Source organism: Chinchilla lanigera, unplaced genomic scaffold (assembly GCF_000276665.1).
Source record: "Chinchilla lanigera isolate Chin_1 unplaced genomic scaffold, ChiLan1.0 scaffold00036, whole genome shotgun sequence".
NCBI lineage: Eukaryota > Metazoa > Chordata > Mammalia > Rodentia > Chinchillidae > Chinchilla > Chinchilla lanigera.
In genome coordinates this window covers 20,756,155-20,776,370 of record NW_004955437.1, presented here as the reverse complement: position 1 = coordinate 20,776,370, position 20,216 = coordinate 20,756,155, and the positions used below count along the sequence as shown (strand labels likewise).

Sequence of the window (20,216 nt, the reverse complement as noted above, 5' to 3'; positions counted from 1 at the left end):
AAGCTTTTTCTACATCTATTGAGATGATGATGTGGTTTTTGTCTTTGGCTCTGTTGATATGGTGTACTACATTTATTGATTTGCATATGGTGAACCATCCCTGTATCCCTGGGATGAATCCTACTTGATCACAATCTTCTTGATGATTTGCTTCATTTTGTTTGCTAGCATTTTATTGATGATTTTTGCATCTATATTCATTAGGGAGATTGGCGTGTAGTTCTCTTTTTTTGGTCAGGTCTTTCTCTGGTTTTGGTATCAGGGTAATACTTACCGCCAGAAATGAGTTAGGGAGAATTGCATCCCTTTCAATTTGATTGAAGAATTGGAGGAATATTGGAATTAAATCTCTAAATTTCTTGAAGAATTTAGCTGTGAATCCATCAGGACCTGGGCTTTTCTTTGTTGGTAAGTTTTTAAATTACGTTTTCAATTTCATTAACTGACATTGGGTTATTCAGAATTTTTATATCTTCTTGATTCAGTTTTGGTGATTCATACCTATCTAGGAAGCTGTCCATTTCTTCTGCGTTTTTACTGCCAGTGTGTTTTATAAGGGCCTGGAGCATCATGGAGTCTGGCACCCGAGGAGGAGGGTGCCCTGAGAGGGTACTGGGGCCAGCTGTGCTCATTTTTTCATTTACTTGAAAAAAGTACACATTTTATATGAAAACACAAATATGGTAAAAATATTTTTATCTAGTTTATCATTTGCCTTTGTGGGTTTTATCAGTCCTCTGCAAACACAGTCCCTTTCACTTTGAATGTGCTTATCCCATCATTCTTGCCACTTTGGAAGCACTTCTGTATATCCTCTTTCGTGAGTGTCTTCAATTTTGCTGTGGTGGCTGCCTTGGTGTCCTGAATTGGTTCAAAACATTTACTGTTCACGGTCATTTTGACTTTGGGGAAGAGCCTGAAATTGCCTTGTGCCAGATCTAGTAAATAAGGTGGCTGAGGGCATAACTTAATGTTTTCATTTGATGGAAACTTCCATTAGGTTTGAACTGATTGAGGACATTGAGGCAGCCCTGAAAAGATACTCAAAAAAGAGGATGTCCAGAGCTGCTTCAGAAAGTGGAAAGAATGATAGGATATATGTGCTCAGAGGGAAGGGGAGTATTTTGAGGGCAATTGTGGCAATGTGTCTTTTATTGTAATACACTAAAAATTTATTTATTTAAGCACTGTAGTTTTTGATTACACCTTGTAGCCTATTAATATTTAAGTTTGTATTCTGCCTCTAGCACTTTCCATAGAAAGTTCTTTTCTGGTCTGAGATTGTACAAATATTTACTTGTATACTTCTTTGGTCTCCATTATAACACATCATCTTTCATTTTTCTGCACTTTCTTTGGGAGCAAGCGCTGGAGGGGAGGCAGGTTAGGGTGAGAGCTCACTCAGGGATGGGTGTGCTCAGCGGCAGAGCACTTGCCTCGTGTGCGTGAGGGGTTCAGTTTGATCCCCCGTGCGCCAGCAAACAACCAAGCATGCCCTGGCAAGCTACACTGTCTGGCTTTGACTCCCTGCATGGTGACTTGTTTACTTTCAGGCACATTATCCTGACCTCTGTTTCTCAGTGTTTCTACCTGCAAAATGGGTATGAGTCGGGTACACAGAAGCCAAAAGTTATTTTGAGGATGAAGTCACAGCTACTTGTATACTTATTAATTTCTTTTACACTCTTAAAAATCAAGGACCCCCACAAATTTTTTTTTTTTGGTACCAGGAATTGAACTCACAACCTCACACTTGTCAAGTAGGTGCTCTGCTGCTGAGCTATGTCCCGACCCCATAAAACTTTGTTTGAGCTACCTACAAATATTGATATTTACCACCTTAGGGATTAAAATGGAGTCCATGTAGAAACATATTACTTAGGCCAGGGCAGGCATGGTAATGCACGCCTGTAAATACTAGCACTTGGGAGGCTGAGGCAACAGGATTGCTGTGAGTTTGAGGCCAACCTGGGCTATATAATGGATTTAAGGTCAGCCAGAACTACACAGTGAGACCCTCTCTCAAAAACAAAAACAAAAAAACAAACATATTACTTTTAAATTCCTTTAAAAAATGAAAATTTCAAAGGGTTGGGAGCTGTAGCTTAGTGGTAGAGCACTTGCCTAGCATGTGCAAGGCTCTGGGTTCGATCCCTAGAATTACAAAAACAAGCAAGCAAAGAACCCCAAACCAAAAAACCTCAGATGTTGACATAAATAAAAAAATTTTCTGGAAAATTAATTCTGTTTTCAAAAGTAAACAAAAACCTGTCAGCCAGGAGCAGCTGACTGATTTTTCTGTTCCTACATCCAGTGTTACTTTGTGCAGTGTGATTGAAATGTGTGTAGAAAATGCGGCTTCTCAGAGGTATGTGGTTGGAAAGAGAATCTCTTTCACTAGCCTGTGGATAGTTACTTTAGAACTGTATAAAACTTTGGCAAGTGGTAGATTTTTAGAAGTTAGTTGCAGCTTGGAATGTGGAAACATGGTAATGATCGTTTTACACTTTGTTACACTGAAATCCATTGGCAAGGTGCTATATTTTGAGTGACTGATGTGATTTTGTGACATCAGTATTTTCTCAGTGACTATGCCTACAAAATCACATCAAAGAGTCACTCAAAATACAGCACAGGCCTCATTGTGTATCTGCTGGGTGATCTCTCAAATGACAGGTGAGTCCCCTGGACCAAAAAGGCCAGTTCGGTGTTACTCGGAACGAGCTCAGGTGAGATTCTGTGAGATTGGGTCACACGCTGGGGAGCAGTCCAGGTGCGGCTGGAACTTCCCATTTCATCCCACAGGACGTCCCACAGATGTGGCCCCGAGGCCTGGGGTTCAGTGAGAGGGGTCATTCATACCCTCCGGGACACTTGTGCATTTCGTCACTCCTAGTGCATGTTTACGCAGCACACAGTGAGACCAGTCCAGTCCACTTCTGACTGAGACCCTGGCAGTGTCCCCCATGGCTTTGATCCATCACCTGTCAGCCCTGTGGGAAGGAACAGCAGGGTCCCACCGTGAGGACTGTGACTCTGTGGCTCCTTGAAGGAAGGTGTTGGGGACCCCGGAGGCCTGCGAGTGTGGTTTCAGCGCCCCGGGCTTGGATGGTCGATGCTGGCTTTGTCTTCCCCAATGGTCCGGCGTGTGTCACTGCTGCCATTATTACTCCTCCCCTAACAAACCTGAAAGAAGGAGCTTGGTGTGGGGACGGGAGATGACAGCCATTGGGGCGAAGCATTCATCCACGCGATTGCAGATCCTGCTCGGAGTGCTAATGCCATTTGGTCCTCAGGAGTGAGTGAAGGGCTCCGGGATTTGTAGACGTCCCATGTTTTTTTGCTCCTCTGAGTGACAAGGATGGTATGGGTGCGACTCAATGGGAGGGACCCAGGGGTTCCATCCAGTGACTGTCCTGCATGGGTGGGCCCTGCTTCTCAGGAGAACCAAAGGGTCACTGTCTTCGTTACTTTTTTCTTGTTGCTGAGACAAAATACCCGACACCCAAAGTTAGAGGGGGCGAGGCTTATTTAGCTCACAGTTTGTGGAGGTTTCAGTCCATAACTGGCTGGCTCTAAGGCAGAGTAGGACATGGCACAGGGGCAACGGTGCATGGCAACGGAAGATACCAAAAGTAGCAAGAGAGCTCAAGACAAGCCTCTCTGTCCCCTACATTGTATCCAGTCCACCGGGATTAGGGCAGTGCCAGTCTGACCAGTGGACTGAGCCAGCATCTCCCACCCTCAGTCCCAGCACCCTTAATGCCAGCGTTGCACTGCGAGTCAGCCCCACACTCTGGATTCAGCTGCCTCTGAAAACCCCTGTGACTGGATGAGGGACAGCTAGACACAAACTGTAACAGTCACCCTCCCCCTCTCTGGTGCTCATGGCCTCTGGCCTCCGCATCATTTCTTTATTAGCTTTCTCAGCTGTGTGGGACTTGGTATCAGCATCCCCCTGCCCCCTCATTTTCTTTTTTTTGAGACAAGGACTTGATAGGTAGTTCAGTTTGTTGGTTTTTTTGTTTTGTTTTGTTTTCTGTCTTTTTGAGACAGGGTCTCGCTATCCAGTTCAAGCTGGCCTTGAGCTTACTTTGTAGCCCAGGCTGGCCTCAAACTCACAAGGGTCCTCTTGCCTCAGCCTCCTGAGTGCTGGGATTACAGGCATGTGCCGCCATGCGAGGCTCGATAGGTAGTTCAGCCAGGCCTTGAACTCACTATGTAGCCCAGGCTGGTCTCGAAGAACACATACCAGTCCTCCTGCCTCAGCCTCCCAAATGCTGGGGTTACAGGTGTGCACCCCCCTTATTTTCTATAAGGTGGTGGCAACATGGCGGCCATTAGTGGACCGGCACTGCCACCTGGGCCCTGGGCTAAGACTCTGCCCTGTGTTTTCTCGAACTTTCCTACAACTATATACTGCCAATGCCATCGAGACTGAAAATGCTATTCCTACAATTTTACAAGTTTATCTTTTCTTCTTCTTTTAAAATCTTCCCAGTTTTTTCATTCAGATGGCTATTTTGTGCCAGTGCTGCAGGCAGGCCATTGGGTGCCGGTGAGGCCTGGGGGGCACCTGAGGTGGGCCGGGTAGGGTGGGGAGGGGCGCAAGGCCTCTGGGTGGCAGCGGGCCTGGCGGGACAGTAAGAGGCGCCTCTCCTCTTTATTTCTGCCCTGTGCCAAGGCTTTTCAGGAACAAGCTGCTGCCCTCGCTGATAGCCCTGCCCTGTACTTCCGCCTCAGCTTTAATTAGCTAACGATGCTTTTGGTGCTGGGGAGGGGCCCCAGGCCCCAGGCATGGCAGGGAAGTGCTCTGCCGTAGAGCTACCCTCCTGTTACTTTAATTTTTATTAAGTTTTTACAAAGTTATTGTTCCAGGAACCGTGAGGAGCTCACGCTGCTGCAATCTTGTGCAGCTGGGAATGGGAGAGCTGTAGGCTGGAGTGGGGGCAGCTGGGTGGCATCGGGGGTCGGCACACATTCCTCCTCCTCTGCCTGAAGTCCCCTGTGTGAAAATCTGACCTCTGTCCCGGCCGCTCCGTCCTCTAGAGCTGGAGAGCTCTGCCCTGGTCAGTCTTCCAGGCGCCGGGAGGCCATGCCTGGTGAGGCAGCGGGCAGGGAGGCGCAGGGGACCAAGGGTGGGAGGGGTCCAGTCCTGGCCCACTGCCTGCTGTTCCTGTGATGGCAGGCGGGTCCCTGCCCCTCGACCTCAGTTCCTCCTCTCTGAAAGGAGAGCAGCAGGTGAGACTCAGCTGAGCCACTGGTACCTGGACACAGGTTGCTGCTGGGGGTTTTGTATTGGGTTTGTTTGTGTGTTTGTGTATATGTTAGGAGTTAGTGGATGTGGCCCAGAGCAAGTGACTGGCTGGTCTGAGCCCACCCTGCATATGGACCTGAACAGTTTGTTATTTGTTTTTAGTACTGGGGATTGAACCCAGGGACATTTTACCACTGAGCTACATCCCCACATCCTCTCCCTTTTTTTTTTTTGACACAGTGTTTTGCTAAATTGTCCAGGCTGGACTTGCATCTGGTGATCCTCCTGCCTCAGCCTCCTGAGTACGAGCTGGGATTATAGGTGTGCCACCACTACATGAAAGTTTTAGGCTGCCAGGCCCACCGCACAGAAGGGAACCCTGCAGCATGGTGACTTCCTCCAAGTTGTTCTGAAGCCGAGGCAGATGTTTCCTGCAGCTGGCCACGTGCACCCTCTCCCCAAGATGGTCAGGCCTATTTTTAGCTCCATTGTTCCCTGTCCTAGCATCTGGCTACCAGGGGGAACCCTGGATTCAGCATGTTCTCTCCTTCCGCAGGGCCCTGCTCTGGGTCTCTCAGTGTCTGCGGGGCAGCTGGGGTGGTTTGGGGGAGAAGTGGGGGCCTCTGGGCCCGTGGAAGAGGAAGAGCCAGGGCTGTGCTGGGTGCGGAGCTCCCAGCCTCAGTGTTTCGGCTCCTGCGTGGGACTGCGGCTGTGCCGAGCGTTGGGCTGCTCCGTGCTGCAGCGAGGCAGTGGATGAATGGGAGTTCTCTTGCAATGGCACTTGGAGTCTGCGCGCCTGTGGATTTGGGGCTGGAGGAGGTGCGGGTGTGGGGAGGCAATAAGCAAGCAGCCTGCTCTTACCAAACCTCAGGCTGGGGCGGCTCTGGGGGAGCACAGGGAGAATGGGGAGGGGGGGCCGTCTGCTGGCGTTGACAGGTGGGGGTGGGAGTGGGGCCTGGGGGCTGACACTCCTCATGTGGAGGCAGGGAAGGAAGGGCCGCGGGTGTCCTGGGAGGTTCTTGAGGGTGTGAGTGGCTTTGGCCACTGGAGCCTCCTCTTTGTCGGGGCTCCTCTGTTCCCAGCTGTCTGTGCTTTTTTTGTTTGTTTGTGTTGAGACAGGGTCCTGCTATGTAGTTCAGGGTGGCCTTGAACTTGCAGTGATCCTCCTGCCTCAGCCTCCCAGATGCTGGGATTACAGGTATGCAGCACTACGCTGGCCAAAACACTCATTTTGCACAAAGGATTTGGCTGCTAACACAATGGAAAACGACTTGTTTTTTCCATCCCTCACTTTCCATGTCGGAGCAGGCCGTGGTGGTCAGAGAGGGCTGGGCTGACCTTGAGGCCTCTCTGAAGGTCGAGGTGGAGGGAAATTCCACCCTGGCCTTTTCAGCTCTTCACGGAGGGCCCCTTGCAGTCCGGGTTTGCCTAGAGTCCGGGATCTGCAGAGGCCTGCGGGGCGGTGAGGGTGGGAAGGGGCCTTGAATGCTGAGCAAGGGGGTTTAGACTGGAGGCTGCAGGGCCCGCAGTGATGGCCATGGGTGCCAGAGAGGGCTCGGGGTTCCCCCTAACCACTTGAAATGCAGCCTCAGGTTCCTGTGAGGTCGCCCATGAGGTTGGAGTTAGTTCAGCCTTTGGGGTACAGGCCTGGGAGCTGCCAGGACGGGTCTCAGCCTGGGCATTTCTGCTGGTCCCGGTGAGCCTGGGCTCTCTCCGCCCTGTTCCCCCGAGGGTCCTTCGATGCAGCACCTTCCAGCACTCCAGGTCTGGTTCCGAAGGCCTTGAAGACACAGTAGCAGCTCCGACCTTCAGGCAGGGGACTCCTGTGCACTCTGTCTGCCTTTTTGGAGCAGTGCAGGCCACAGTACCTAAGGGAGTTTTGTCGAGAGCTCTATAGCTGCCTGTGGGCCCTGGCAGCAGGGATCTGTGTTTTGTATTCTGTGCCACCCCCGACTCCCAGTCTTTGGATCCTGGAAGTGGATCTGCCAGAACACAGACCTGCAGCACAGCCTGCCCTCACTAGTGGAGGAATTTGATGTTCTCCAGCAAGAAGGGCAGAGATAAGTTCTAGCTGAGCATGGTGGTGCATACGTAGAATCCTAGCACTTGGGAGGCTGTGGCAGGAGGATCTCCATGAGTTCGAGGCCAGCCTGGGTTACTTAGTGAGTTCAAAGCCAGCCTAACGTATATAGTGTGGCCTTGTCTCAAAAATTTAAAAAGAAAAGTCCTGTGGCCATGTGGTATGTGGTCACCAAGGGTTAAACCTAAAAATAACAGAGTGCATTAGTCAGGATTAGATTTGGCTGCAAGTAATAGGAAAAGTTAAATTACAGTAGTTTACACAAGATGGAAGTTTATTTCTGTGTTCTAAGCCCAGGGCTTTGCAGACCAGGCCTGGGTGTTGCAGCTCTGCTCCACGGTTTCCTTAGGGAACTTGACTGCCACCATTCTTAGGATGTTGGCTGTGTGTGCTCATGGTTCAAGATGGCTGCAAAACTTCCGTCATCACAGCTGTGTTCCAGGTGACAGAGTGAAAGAAGGGAGGAAAAAGCTCTCATAAGGAAGGGCTCTGGGACTTGGCATGTGACTCTACCCCTTGTGTTCTCTTAGCTCGAATTTGCCTTGTGGCCCTGAGTCCGGTCTGCTGAGTGCTCGCGGTGGGTGGGGCATGGGCTTGCTCGGGGTGGGGCTGAGAGCAGCAGCCCCACACCTGCCTCTCAAGGGCCAGGGAGGCTGGGTGCTGGCGCGGCCCGGGCCAGTGGACCCCAGGGGTGCTGGAGAGGCCCAGGCCTGCTGGTGTGATCCTTGGATTCTTTAGAAGCCAGAGATACAGATTTTTAGTGACATACTGACCAGAGTGGGAAATGCAGAACTGGAAGGATCAAAGAAGTGGCCCACATGACCCCTCCTGACGTGCTTCCTCCTTCCAGTGTAGATGTGTTCTCTGAGTCCCCAGGGGCAGGTTCAGGAGGCAGCCATGGGAAACCAGCGTCTCCTAGGACAGCTTAACCCAAAGAACAAACAAATGAAACCGCTCCCCCTCCTTGAAACAGGGTGTCACTGAGTTGCTTAGTTGCCCAGGCTGGGCTCAAACTTGTGACCCTCCTGCCTCAGCCTCCCAGAGTCCTGGGATGACCTGCATGCACCACCACGTCTGGCTAATACAATTGTCTTTTAAGCTTTATTTTTGAACTGTTATTTAACTCCTTGTTTTTAACTTGAGAAACTTCAAACCCACAGACAGGTTAAAAGAGTGCAGTGAGAGCCTGTGCCCCTGACTGTGGTGGACGTTTCCTGCTCTCCAAATTGTGTCGGAAGCCTGGCCTCAGAGGTGCTGCCTCCTCTGCTCCGGGCTCCTGACCTGCCTCCAGGTGTAAACCGACCCCTCCCAGTGCTGGCTTCGCATGTGGGGTCTCCTGCGTGTCCTCAGAAACCCATGATGGCCTTTGCACCGCCACTTCTACACCCATGGGGACGGCACTTTGCTGACCCTTGCACGCTGAGGCTGCCCTGGGAATGCTGGGAGGGCTCGCACATGCCAGAACGTGTGGGCTGTGCCAGGGAGGTGGCCAGCACGGGTGACCAGGCCACCCCTGCCATGGCGATGCTGTCACTCCTGGAGCTGCCCCATGCCCGCCACCCGTTCCAGGGAAGGGCTGTACCTGCCACCTGCAGGTCCCAGCCCAGTGGCGCAGCGGCACTCTGACCACTCCCGCCTGCAGGGCCACTCCCTTGTCCCCTCACTGCTCCAAGCCCACCCAGACGACACCTCAGGCTGTGACGGTGATGACACTGCTTCCTGGCCGGCACTCGGACCCTCATTTTTGCAGTCTGAAAGCTGGAATTCAGCCCCCGCCCTGCCCCATTTCTAAATGGCCTCCATCAGGCAGGCGCTTATGCCGCAGAGCTATATCCCCGGCCCTCCATCTCTCTTTTCAACTTTTGAACTTCTTTCTTTCTTTTTTTTTTGGTTTTTCTCCGGTACCGGGAACTGAACTCACGACCTTGCGCTTGCCAGGCAGGCGCTTTTTGCCGCTGAGCTAAATCCCCAGCCCCATGAACTTCTTTCTGTTTGGAAAGAATAAATACCTTTCAGAAACATAATGTAGCAGGTAAGGGGTCTTCTGCCATCCCAGCTGCCAGAGGGCTTTAATTTAATTGTGTTGTTGTTATGAGATAGGGTCTTGGTAAGTTGCGCAGGCTGATCTCAAACTTGTGATCCTCCTTCCTCAGCCTCCTTGGTAGCTGAGGTTATAAGCACATGCTGCCACCAGGCTCAGTTTAATTTAGTTTTTTTTTTTTTTTTTTTGTATCAGGAATCGAACTCAGGACCTTACACTTGCAAGGCAGGTGCTGTGCTGCTGAGCTATATCCCTGACCTCCTTAATTTAGTTTTTAAACCGATCTCTTCCTAGTTTTAAAGAGGAGGCTTGGGGGGAGCTTGTGAGGGGACAGGTCTGGGGACCCTGCCCCCGCTGAGCTGTGTCCCCTGGAGAGAGCTGGGCAGGGTGGAGGTGAAGGGTCGGAGACCCCGCCCTCCTCCCTCGGACTTGAGTCCTTCCGGTCACTGTTATGGGTCCCACTTCCCCTGCTTGGGAGCTGCCCCTGGGCTGGAGGGACACAGGCGTGGCCTCTGTCAGGAGTAGTGTGCAGCGCAGGGGCATGGAGGACCCCGCTTTTGCAGTGCTCACCCAGGCTGCTGGGATCGGGAGGCAGAGAGCATGTGCAGTCAGGGAGGGCTTCCTGGAGGAGCTGGGCTTTAGCCTCCGTGTCGTGTAGAGCCTGGGTGGGCAGGAAGGAGGCGTCCAGGAGAAGAGCTTCCCAAGGAGGAGGGGCCTGGGTTGTGGGAAGAGCATGGAGACCGGCCGGGGACAGAGGGTCACAGAAGGGGAGAATGGGCGCAGGCCGGTGAGGGTGTCCTGCCACTGCAGGTGTTGGGAGAAAGTGACGTGAGCTGGTGTGGGTTGTCACAGGGCCTTTCCGCAGCCGCGTGGGGGCTGGATGGTGGGGTTGGGAGGGAAGGAGAGTCTGGCGGGGGCTGTGTCACTGCCCGGGCCTGGTGTCCTGGTGACCTGGTGGCCTGGTGGCTGGGACTGGGCAAGAACTGACCTGTTCTGTGGGGCAGGTCCCAGAGCCGAGCTGGCATTGCCTGGCTGGGTCCTGAGGAAGCCGGGAGCTGACGGCAGCTCCCTCTGTGGTTCCCGACAAAGTGCTGTGAGGAGTGGGCTCGTTGTGCGTCCAGAGCAGGGCCGCCTGCCACCCTGCTGCTCCTGGCTGCGCAGGTGCGGCGCTGTGGCGGCCCAGGTTGCTGGGAGGACCTTGGAGAAGGCCGTGTGCTGGGCCATCTGAGTCGCTTTACACACGTTCTCTTCCTCCTCGTGTAGTCCGACAAGGAAGCTCTGTTACGGTCTCCAGCCTGTAGTGGGGAGACGGAGGCTCGGACAGGCTGACCGTGCACCGTAGGTTGCACGACCCATGGGCGATGGAGTGGGATTCAGCCAGGTTTTGGCCAGAGCCCTGTGTCCACAGAGCGGGAACCGCTGAGTGCCCAGCCGGGTGCGGGGACTTGGATCCCCGCGGTGCAGGCCCTGCCTGTGCTGGTTGGTTGGGAATGACGGTGCGGCCGTGGAGGCTCCTCACACTGCGCGGATGTCTGTTAGGTTTTACCTGCAGCAGCTTTCGGTTCAGCTCTGAGGGCCCCGGGCTGTCTGAGGGCTGCCTCGGGGCTGCGGAGGACTTGGGGCTCAGAGCAGGGCCCCCCAGAGAAACGGAACTCTTACTTTCCCTCCCTCTTTCCCTCTCTCTGTCCCTCTTTCCCTTTCTTTCTCCTTTCCCTTTCCCTTTCCCTTTCTCTTTCCTTCCTTCTTTCCTTCCTTCTTTCCTTCCTTCCTTCTTTCCTTCCTTCCTTCCTTCCTTCCTTCCTTCCTTCCTTCCTTCCTTCCTTCTCTCTCTCTCTGTTTCTCTCTCCTTCCCTCCTTTCCTTCCTTTCTTTGAGATAGGGTTTTACTATATAGTTCAGATTGGCCTTGAACTCACTAATCCATATTGGCCTCAAACTCATGGGGATCCTCCTGCCTCAGCCTCCCAAGTGCTGGGATTACAGCTGTATAAAAAAAAATGTATGTTTACATTGGTGAGAAACTGCACAGCTGTTTTCCAAAATAGTTGTATGATCTTCTATGTCCCCGGTAGTGTATGGGAGTCCCTGCTGCCAGTGCTTGTTTTGACCGTCTTTAAAAATGGTCCTGAATGTCTATGTGCTTATTTGGTGTTGATGTGTATCTTTTAACCTTTTGGTCATCTTTAACTTGTTTTTGTGAATTGGCTATGGGGGTGTAAGAGTTGGCTCCTCTTCTGTGGTTCAGGTTAAATGAGATGGTTGTGACGTGCCCCTGGCAGCTGGGACGTCCATCTCAAGGCCCTTCTTTGCTGTGTGCTTGCTCTACCATGGTGTGCAGCTTTGCCGTGGACCCCAAAGAAGTGGGACCAAACAGTGTGGGCTGAAACCTGCAACTCTTTGAGCCCAAGTCTTTCCTATGGGGCGAGGGTTGGGGATTGAACCCAGGGTCTTTACACAAAGCTGCATCCTCAGCCCCTTTTTCTCAGTAGCTAAGTAGCCCAGGCTAGGCTCTAACTTGTGATCTTCCTGCCTCAGCCTACCAGAGTCCTGGGATTATGGGTGTGTGCTGCTGTGCCTGGCTGACTCTTTCCTCCTTTAAATCAATTCTTTCAGTGACCTTATTTTGTTAGAGTAGCATAATGCTGACCAGCGTGGGCATCGTTGTTTAGAAACCACCCAGGCTCATGGACCTCCCTCTTACAGTCTTGTCTCACCCCGAGAGTCCCCCAGGAGAGGACTGCGCACTGGGGAGCCCACCCAGCCCTCGTGCCTTGCTAACCACTGTCCTTGGTAGTGGAGAGCAGGGCTACAACCACTACGACGGCTGATTTTAGGACCCAGGTGCTCCTGAAGCGGGGAGGGCCCCCAGACCAGCTCTTCCTTCACTGTCATTTTATGGCTGCAGCACTGAGGCCCAGAGAGGAGAAGGAAGCTGCCCGGGACTCCACAGCGTGTGGCTGACAGGACAAAGGCTCCTGAGCTGATGAGGCTCCCTCTGCCTGGGCCCAAGGGCTTTTAGAGTCCTAGGGGCCTACAGAGTGAGAAGCCCTGCTCTGCACCCCCAGATGTGCTGGAGATGGGTTCAGTTTTCACAGGGTACTGCCCTCCCTGCACCCCTGGCGGCGTGCTCTGTGCCTGCAGCTGTGCACATCCATACTGTCTCCTGGGTGCCCTTTCAGGGCGCCGGCTGGGACTTGTCATCGCCTGTGAGCCCCGGCCAGGAAAGCAGGACGAGATGTGAGGGGGGTCAAGAGGCAGAGGTGTCGGGCCGACCCGGGCCCTCTGGGACCCATCCGGGGCCTGGCCTTGGCCCTACAGCTGTGGCCAGCTGTGGCCTCCTGCGGGCCCTTCCTGCTCCCTGTACCCCTGGCTCGAGGCGGTTCCCACACATACCCCCTGGGCGCCGGCTGCTGGGAGGGGCCTGGGAAACTTCGCTTGTGTTCTTTGGGGCTTGGCAGCTGGGGGGGCCTGGCGAGGTAGAGAGAAAGTACCCGCTCTGCTGTTGCCAGCTGGGGTCCCCTCTGAACCTCTCCCTCGCTGAGCCACCTGTTTTTCTGTTTGGGAACATAGAGGCTCATTTTTTCCACCTTTGACAAGGAACAAAAAAAGGGCAGCGGGGGTGGGCCTGGGGCTCGGGCAGGGTGAGAAGTGCTGGAGCACAAAGCGTGTGTGTTGGCAGCGTTAGTTGTGAGGCTCCTGGGAGTTTTCAAGGATGACAGGGCTGACGGGGGACTTTCCAGTGAGAGAGGAACCTGTCCCAGCAGTGGTCTGAGCAGGTTCTGGGAGGGCAGTGAGCGGGTAGTAGTCACTCTCTCTCTGAGAGTCCCCAGAGCGAGAGGCAGGAAGCAGCCTGAGTACATAGGCAGGGGGAGGCCTGGGCAGCACCTGCTGGGGGCCGGGGGCCGCCATTCAGTATACAATGAGGTCAGTCCAGTGACTGGACTGACCCTGGCTTCCTGAGGCCCCACTGTCCCCTGCTGGTCACAGGAGGCAGGTGGGGGGCACGGGGACGGTTGGGAGCAGATTGTCCCTGCTGCAGGCAGCTGGGAGGTGTTTATGCTCTCATGCACAGAGCAGAGCTGGCACCCAGGGTGCAGGGGGCCGTGGGGCAGGCGGGGCAGGCGGGGCAGGTGGCCCCTCTCGTCCTGGACGGCAGTGCTCTGTGGGGTTGTGTGGAATTCCCGGCCCCTCCCCTCCCAACATGCTGTCTCTCAGAGCCACTCCCACCCCCAGCGCCTCAAAGTCATCCCGGCCCTCTTCCCCACGCATGCATTTACCTATTTGCTTTAAATAGGTTTTAACTTTATTACCCTGTGTTCAGAGAAGAAAAATCAGCAAATGCGGGCAAGCAGGTGAACTAAAAGTTGTCTGTGATCCCTCTTGGAGAGAGCTCACCGAGCTCCCTGAGGTGACTCCTTGGACACAGTGAGGGCGGAGTGGTCGCAGCTCTGTGCCTTGCAGCTGCTCCAGCTGTTCCTGTTCCCAGGGTGGTTCTGGGCTTCAGTCTGTGGGGTCCATTCCACGGCAGCTTGGAGTGGTCAGCACATGCCCTGCTGGCGGCTGGAGGCTGTTTCCAGTGCTGTGTTCTTAGGAACAGCACCTGTCACCACCATGACGTGGTGGTCTGTCCTCCAGCCTGTCCTTGGGGAAGAGCTCTGCAGCGGGATTGCTAGAGCCTCAGGACACCCAGCCTCTGCCTGGATCCCGTGCATGATGCTAATGTGGCGCTCCACAGTGTTTTCTTTTGGTGCCTGATTTGCCAGCAGTTCACTTTTGCTGGACGTTTCTATCCTCATTTTGTTATTGTCCTGTTTTTGCCAGGGGATGCTCTTCGTGTCTCTCTCTGTCCGTGACTCCCCCAAAGCATCAGCAGGAGGCCAGCACATGGCAGCCACCCTGTGAGCCTTCCTGAACCCAGGTTGGTGGCGTCAAGCCTGCTGTGTTTGGAGTCACAGTGGCGGCTGCTGCTTGCCGTAGGTGGCAGGTTGGGGTGGGCCAGGTCCCTTCCTTGGGTGGCTCCTTCCACCCCCACCTGCACTGCATATCCTCTCTCCCCGCAGGTCTTGGGTCCTCAGGCTGCCTGCTGACTATGGGTACGACAGCCAGCACAGCCCAGCAGACGGTCTCGGCGGGTGCCCCCCTCGAGGGTCTCCAGGGCAGCAGCACCATGGACAGCCGGCATTCCTTCAGCGTCCATGCCTTCCAGAGCACGAGCCTGCACAACAGCAAGGCCAAGTCCATCATCCCCAACAAGGTGGCCCCTGTCGTGATCACGTGAGTGGCAGGGAGGGGTGTGACCATGGCCCTGGGCACTTGAATGGAGGTGCAGTAGTATACACACCCGGTGCTTACAAATGGCGTTCGCTGTTCCATAAATGAAAGGTCAGGCCCAGAGACTAAGCAGTGTTTATGGAGTCACACAGCAAGGTGGATCTGTTATGAGTCTCTGAGCCCATGTTACTTACCACAGTGCCAGCAGGCGTGGAGAAAGGAAAGTGGCAGGAGGGACACCCTTTTGAAAATGATTGTTGATTGAACATTTGTAAAGGAAGCATATTCCTGTACTTAAGTCATGGAATTCAGATCTTTTTGCTTTCAGAACCAGCCATTATGGCTCAAAGCTGAGGTTAATAGTAGGTTGCCTGAGGGCCTTGGGCTGAAGTAGCTGGAAGTTGCTAGTCCATACCCTAGATGAGTCCTTCAGGAACGGTCCCTGAGGGGTGGAGGATTTGTTCTGGCAGCCACTTTGGAGAGACCTGGATGCGGAGCAGCAGGCAGAGGAAGAGGGTCCTGGAGGCCCCTGAAACCTGCCTGTCCGTGGAGCTGCCTGGAGGAAGGAGTGGGTGCTGGGAGCTGGATAGGGAGATGGAAGGGACGTTGGATCTGTCCCCTGAGGAGTCAGGAAGCCTAGCACTTTCCATGCCTCTGCCTTTGGCAGGAGGTAGGACTCGGACTGGCACACACAGAAGTTTGGCTGAGCTCTAGAAGATGGGCTAGGCTGGAGGGGGTGGGGATGATAAAGCCTTTCTGCTCACCTGTGCCATAAAAAACTGGTGCTCGGGATGAGGGGAGCAAAAGAAGTGTCATTTTAAAGACTGGCTATGGAGTCTTTTTTAACAGACAACAGGAGTAGCTTTGGGCCTGGAGGCAGCATGGAAAATACATGTCCAGGGCCCGGCTGCAACTCTTCTCTGCTCTGAGGCCCTGGATGAGTCCCTTTTCCCTATTTGGGCCTCATTTTGCTTGTCAACATAGGCAGTGGTAACATTAACAATATTTTCCCAAGTGGCGTGGCTCGCAACAGTTGCTGGCCAGCTGTGAAGATCCATTTCAGAGTGTTGTATGCATAGCCTGGAGCTGTATGTACTGCTGGGGTGCAGACTGTTTGAGGTGGAAGGGACATTAGAGATTGTCCAGTAGTGGAATCAGCACACTGCATCCCACAGGCCAATCTGGCCCCTCACCTGTTAATATAAATAAAGTTTTATTGGAGCACCACCATTCCCACAATCTATCTGTGGAATGCTTAGCATTCCAACAGCAGAATTGAGTGACTGGCAGAGGCCACATGTGACCCCAGCAGCCTGAAACATTCACTGTCAGGTCCTTTGTGGGAAGGGCTTATGGAACCCTGATTTAATTATTTTTTTTTTTTTAGATTGGTTGCAAAAACTGATTTAGATATGAAAATTGGGTTTCAAGGTGAGATTTGCCCACTGTATGACTGCAGAGCTGGAGTGGAAGCCAGGTCTCCTGACTCTTGGTCTAGTGCTCCTGGCCCACCAGTTGTGCCCCCTGCCTTTCCTAAACGAAGTCCTTTGGCCAAGAGGCCCTGACACCAGATCCTAAACTCTGCGAGGCTGTCTCAGACATAGTTGTCACTGGCCCTGTGGCTTTGTGCGTTGAGACAGTCATCTTACAGTGCTTGAGTATGTGGAGTTCTCCCGGGCCTAATGTCTTCAGAAATCATGATTTCTCCTGTGGGTTTGTCTGACCTGGCCCTGGTATGGAGAAGGAACTGCTGCGGTAACGGTGATTGCATTCATGTGTGCTTACTGTGTTCTGGGCTGTGCACTGAGGCAATCGTGCATGCAGCTCTCACCCCAGTCTGAGGAGGTCGCAAGGCCTGGAACGCAACCACTGTCCAAAGCCACTAAGTTACCAAGAGGCAGGGTTGGGATTCACATTCAACACCTGCATTCTGATCCCCCATACCAGGTGTCTTGGTTACTTTTTTCTCACTGCTGGGACAAAATACCTGATGCCCAAAATTAAGGAAGGAAAGGTTTATTTCGCTTACAGTTCGTGGAAGTTTCAGTCTGTACCTGGCAGATTATAAGGCAGAGTGGCACATGGCAAAGAGCTATAGCTCAGGGCGGCAGCACACAGCTAAGCTGCAAGCACACACCAGGGCGGAATGGGGAGGAATGTCCTCAAGCACTCTTTTCCTCTCCCTTACATATGCAAACTATCCACCCCAGGGCGGGTGCAGCTCTCACACCCACAATCATTCAACTCTAATAGCCTGCCCCATGGTCCCATGAGGCTTTGGAGGGGACACACAGTCATAAACCATAACTATGATTGGCAGTGTGGGATTGTTCCAAGCACAGTCTGAGGGAGGAGCCATTCAATGACAATGTTTTAGCAGGATCCAGGATAGGCCACCATAACAGCAGGACTCCCAATAGGATGCTTTAATCTGGATGGAAGCTTCTGTCTCACTCGAATGTCCAGGCTGGCATGGCAGCCCCATGATCAGGGGTCTGAGGTGACTGTGCTACTTCTGCTGTCACTTCTGGATTTGGGCCATGGAGAAAGACAGAAGACAGACAGACAGGAAGGCATTCCCTTTGCAGGTGGCCCAGAATTTGCTTGTATCATGTTCTCTCACATCTCATTGGCTGAGGCTTGGTCACATGACCAGATGCAAGTGGTGACTCAGGTCCCTTTCCCCCAGTCATGGCGATCTTGGGTGCCCTATCCGAAAGGGGGGGTATGTGTGGCGACTGGTGGATGAGGGTCAGTCTCTGCCGCTGGTGGGCAGCCATGTGGGCAGATGTGTGGCCTTGCTGTGGGCCTTGGTGAGGGTGGAGGAGACTAACATGGAAGTTGTCTGACTTGGCAGGTACAACTGCAAAGAGGAGTTCCAGATCCATGATGAGCCGCTCAAGGCGCATTACACACTGGGCCGGCTCTCGGACACCACCCCTGAGCACTACCTGGTGCAGGTAAGGCCAGGCCCCGCCCTTGCAGCCTCAGCCCTCCTCCCTCACCTGCTCTGTCTCTCTTATTACCTCACCCCTTCTCAGAGGGCAGTGCAGGGCAGTCAGCTTCCCTTGCACCCTTGGGCTCTTCCCCTGGTTTCTGGGCCCGTCCCTCTTGTCCCTGCTCTTCATTCCCCATCTGGCCCCTGCCTGGCCCCGGCCTACCTTTGCCTCCGTCCTTGGGCACCAGGGGGAGCAGAGGCGGGCTGATGGCCCCAGGGACCCCGACCCCTACCCCTCCAGGCTGGGAGTCTCCATCTTGTTCTCTTTCCAAGTGTCAGACCTCTTGCTTAGCTAACTTTTCTTCAGATGTCTCCTAGAAAGTACAAAGTCCCCGAGGGCTCATAGTTTTAAGTCTACCTTATTTGCTACTGCAGCCCTGGGGCCTAGAACTGTGTTGGAAGCAAGCAGCTGCTGAATACATACATTTGGTGAACGAGTGACTCCTTGAATAATAACCATTAAGCCGCGCTTGGTGAAAGAGGCCTGGGAGCTTCTGGCCCTTCTGGGCACTGGGGTCCCACTTCCTATCTGTCAGGCTGGGTGGCTGTGGCCTGCTGGAGGCAGGGGTGAGCCAGATGATCTAGGGCAACTTTTTGGCCAGTGAGCTCTCCTCTGCCCTCTCCTTTTGCTTGATTAGCTGGACAGTGTTTGCCTCTTTTCCCTGTGGTCACTGCATCCATTCACCCTGCCTGGCTCCCTCAGATCCAGCTGGGCGTAGGAAGGGGCCAGCACAGTTGTCCTTGGCCTCGTTCTTCGTGCTCCCCGTCACCTCTCCTCCGGGCCCCTTCTCCATGCACCCCCACCCGCTTCACCAGGCGTGGGAGACCTTTGTCTTCCTCCAGGGGGAGCTGCAGGTGTACCCTAGGCTAGTCCTGCCTGCCTGCTTTTCAAGGCCTGGCTTGGGACCGCCTCCTGCAGGAAGCCCTCTCTGATGCCCCCTCAGGAGGAGTCATTTTTCCTTTTTCAGCGCTTTGTGAATCCATGCCCATCACAGCTGTCTGGTTTTTGTCTGCTTAATCCATGAGCCTGCAGGGAACTCAAGGGCAGGATCGTGTTTCTCTCCCCTAGTTCTATGCCTTGTCCCCTGGAGCCCAGGACGGAGCCCCTCCTGTAGAAGCTGTCTGGGTCAGCTGAGTGACCCCTGTGGCTCTCCCCTGCCAGGGCCGCTACTTCCTGGTGCGGGATGTTACTGAGAAGATGGACGTGCTGGGAACCTCGGGGAGCTGTGGGGTCCTCAACTTCCGGCAGGCACAGGGTGGGCTCGCTGTGTTCGGCATGGGACAGCCTAGCCTCTCAGGGTTCAAGCGGGTCCTCCAGAAACTCCAGAAGGATGGACACAAGGTAAGCATGCTGCTGCCCAGGCCAGCCCCCCAGATCTGGGCAGAGGCTTGGAGGACAGGTAGTAGCCTGGACAAGGCCTTGCCAGCCCTTGACTTCCAGGATGTCACTGTGGGTGGCATGGCTGGGGATTCTGGCAAATGTTTACTGCCTTGTCCTGTGTGGACATAGAGGTCAGGAGCTTCTTGTACACCCACCATGGAGCCTTGGAGGAAGTGAGGTGGGTGACAGCACCGGTGGCACAAGGGCCCAGCTTGTAGCTCAAGAGACTGTCCTCTTACAATTCCAGCATTCTGGGAGGCTGAGGCAGGAGGATCACAAGCTCTAACCCAGCCTGGACAATTTAATGACATAGTGAGACCCTGTCTCAAAACAATTAAAAAAAGGGCTGGAGATGCAGCTCAGTGTGAAAGCCCTAGGTTCAGTCCGCAGTGCCTCCCACCAAAAATAATAAAATAAAATAAAACGATGATCACAGCTAACACTTAAGCCCTTGTGTTGACCCTGTAAAGGAGTTGCTGTGGGTCTCATTTACAGAGGAGGAAACTGAGGCTCTGTGAGGATAAGTGACTTGCTTAGGGTCATGCAGCTCGTGAGGACTTCCCAGGACCCAAACCCTAAGCATCTGCTTTCAAGGACTCCCTTACCTGCCTGAGCCAGGTGGAGGATGTTGCTGTCTCTAGGACAGGGGCTGAGGGGGCGCTGTGACTACAGGATGCTGGGACAGTGCCTCACAGTTGCCTTGGGGCTAAGGTGCAGAGGCCTGGAGTGGACCAGGACAGGGCAGGCTGTGTGCAGGTCCCATCTGCCTGTCTGGGTCGGCAGCTCCTCGAGAGCAAGCTCTACCACATAGCTTGCTCCACTTGTCAGTGGTCAGTGAGTGCATGATTGCACGGAGGTTGTGTTAGCCGGCATTCCATCACTGTGACAAAATAGCTGAGAAAATCAGTGTAAAGGAGGGTTAGCTTACTTTGGATTATGGTTTCAGAGGTTTCGGTCCATGGTCAGCAGATTCCATTTCTGTGGATTAGATGTGAGGCAGAACATCATGGCAGATGGGGGTGCGGAGGAAACCTGTCTTACTTCTGGAAGCTGGGAAGCAGAGAGGAAAAGGCCAGGGACAGAATATACCTTCAGAGCCACACCTCCCAGTGACCTGCTTCATTCAGTGAAACACACTGCCTGTAGCCCATTCAGCCAGTGATTCATCAATGGATTAATCCACTTGGTG

General features: G+C 53.6%; 1 protein-coding gene across 4 annotated transcripts in view; it reads left to right on the top strand.

Annotated features, from left to right (window-relative positions):
* The window catches only part of Pald1 (phosphatase domain containing, paladin 1), a 77,763-nt gene that overhangs the window by 22,720 nt on the left and 34,827 nt on the right, over nt 1-20,216 (top strand). For 3 of the 4 annotated variants that reach the window (XM_005390054.2, XM_005390053.2, XM_005390055.2), the window contains exons 2-5: nt 14,199-14,295; nt 14,438-14,651; nt 17,506-17,608; nt 18,809-18,988. In XM_005390054.2, coding sequence (XP_005390111.1) covers nt 14,467-14,651; nt 17,506-17,608; nt 18,809-18,988 — 468 coding nt within the window. In that variant the 5' untranslated portion in view covers nt 14,199-14,295; nt 14,438-14,466. Of the gene's footprint in view, nt 1-5,885; nt 6,077-14,198; nt 14,296-14,437; nt 14,652-17,505; nt 17,609-18,808; nt 18,989-20,216 lie in introns of those variants that run through there. The other variant, XM_005390056.2, reaches the window with a different exon arrangement.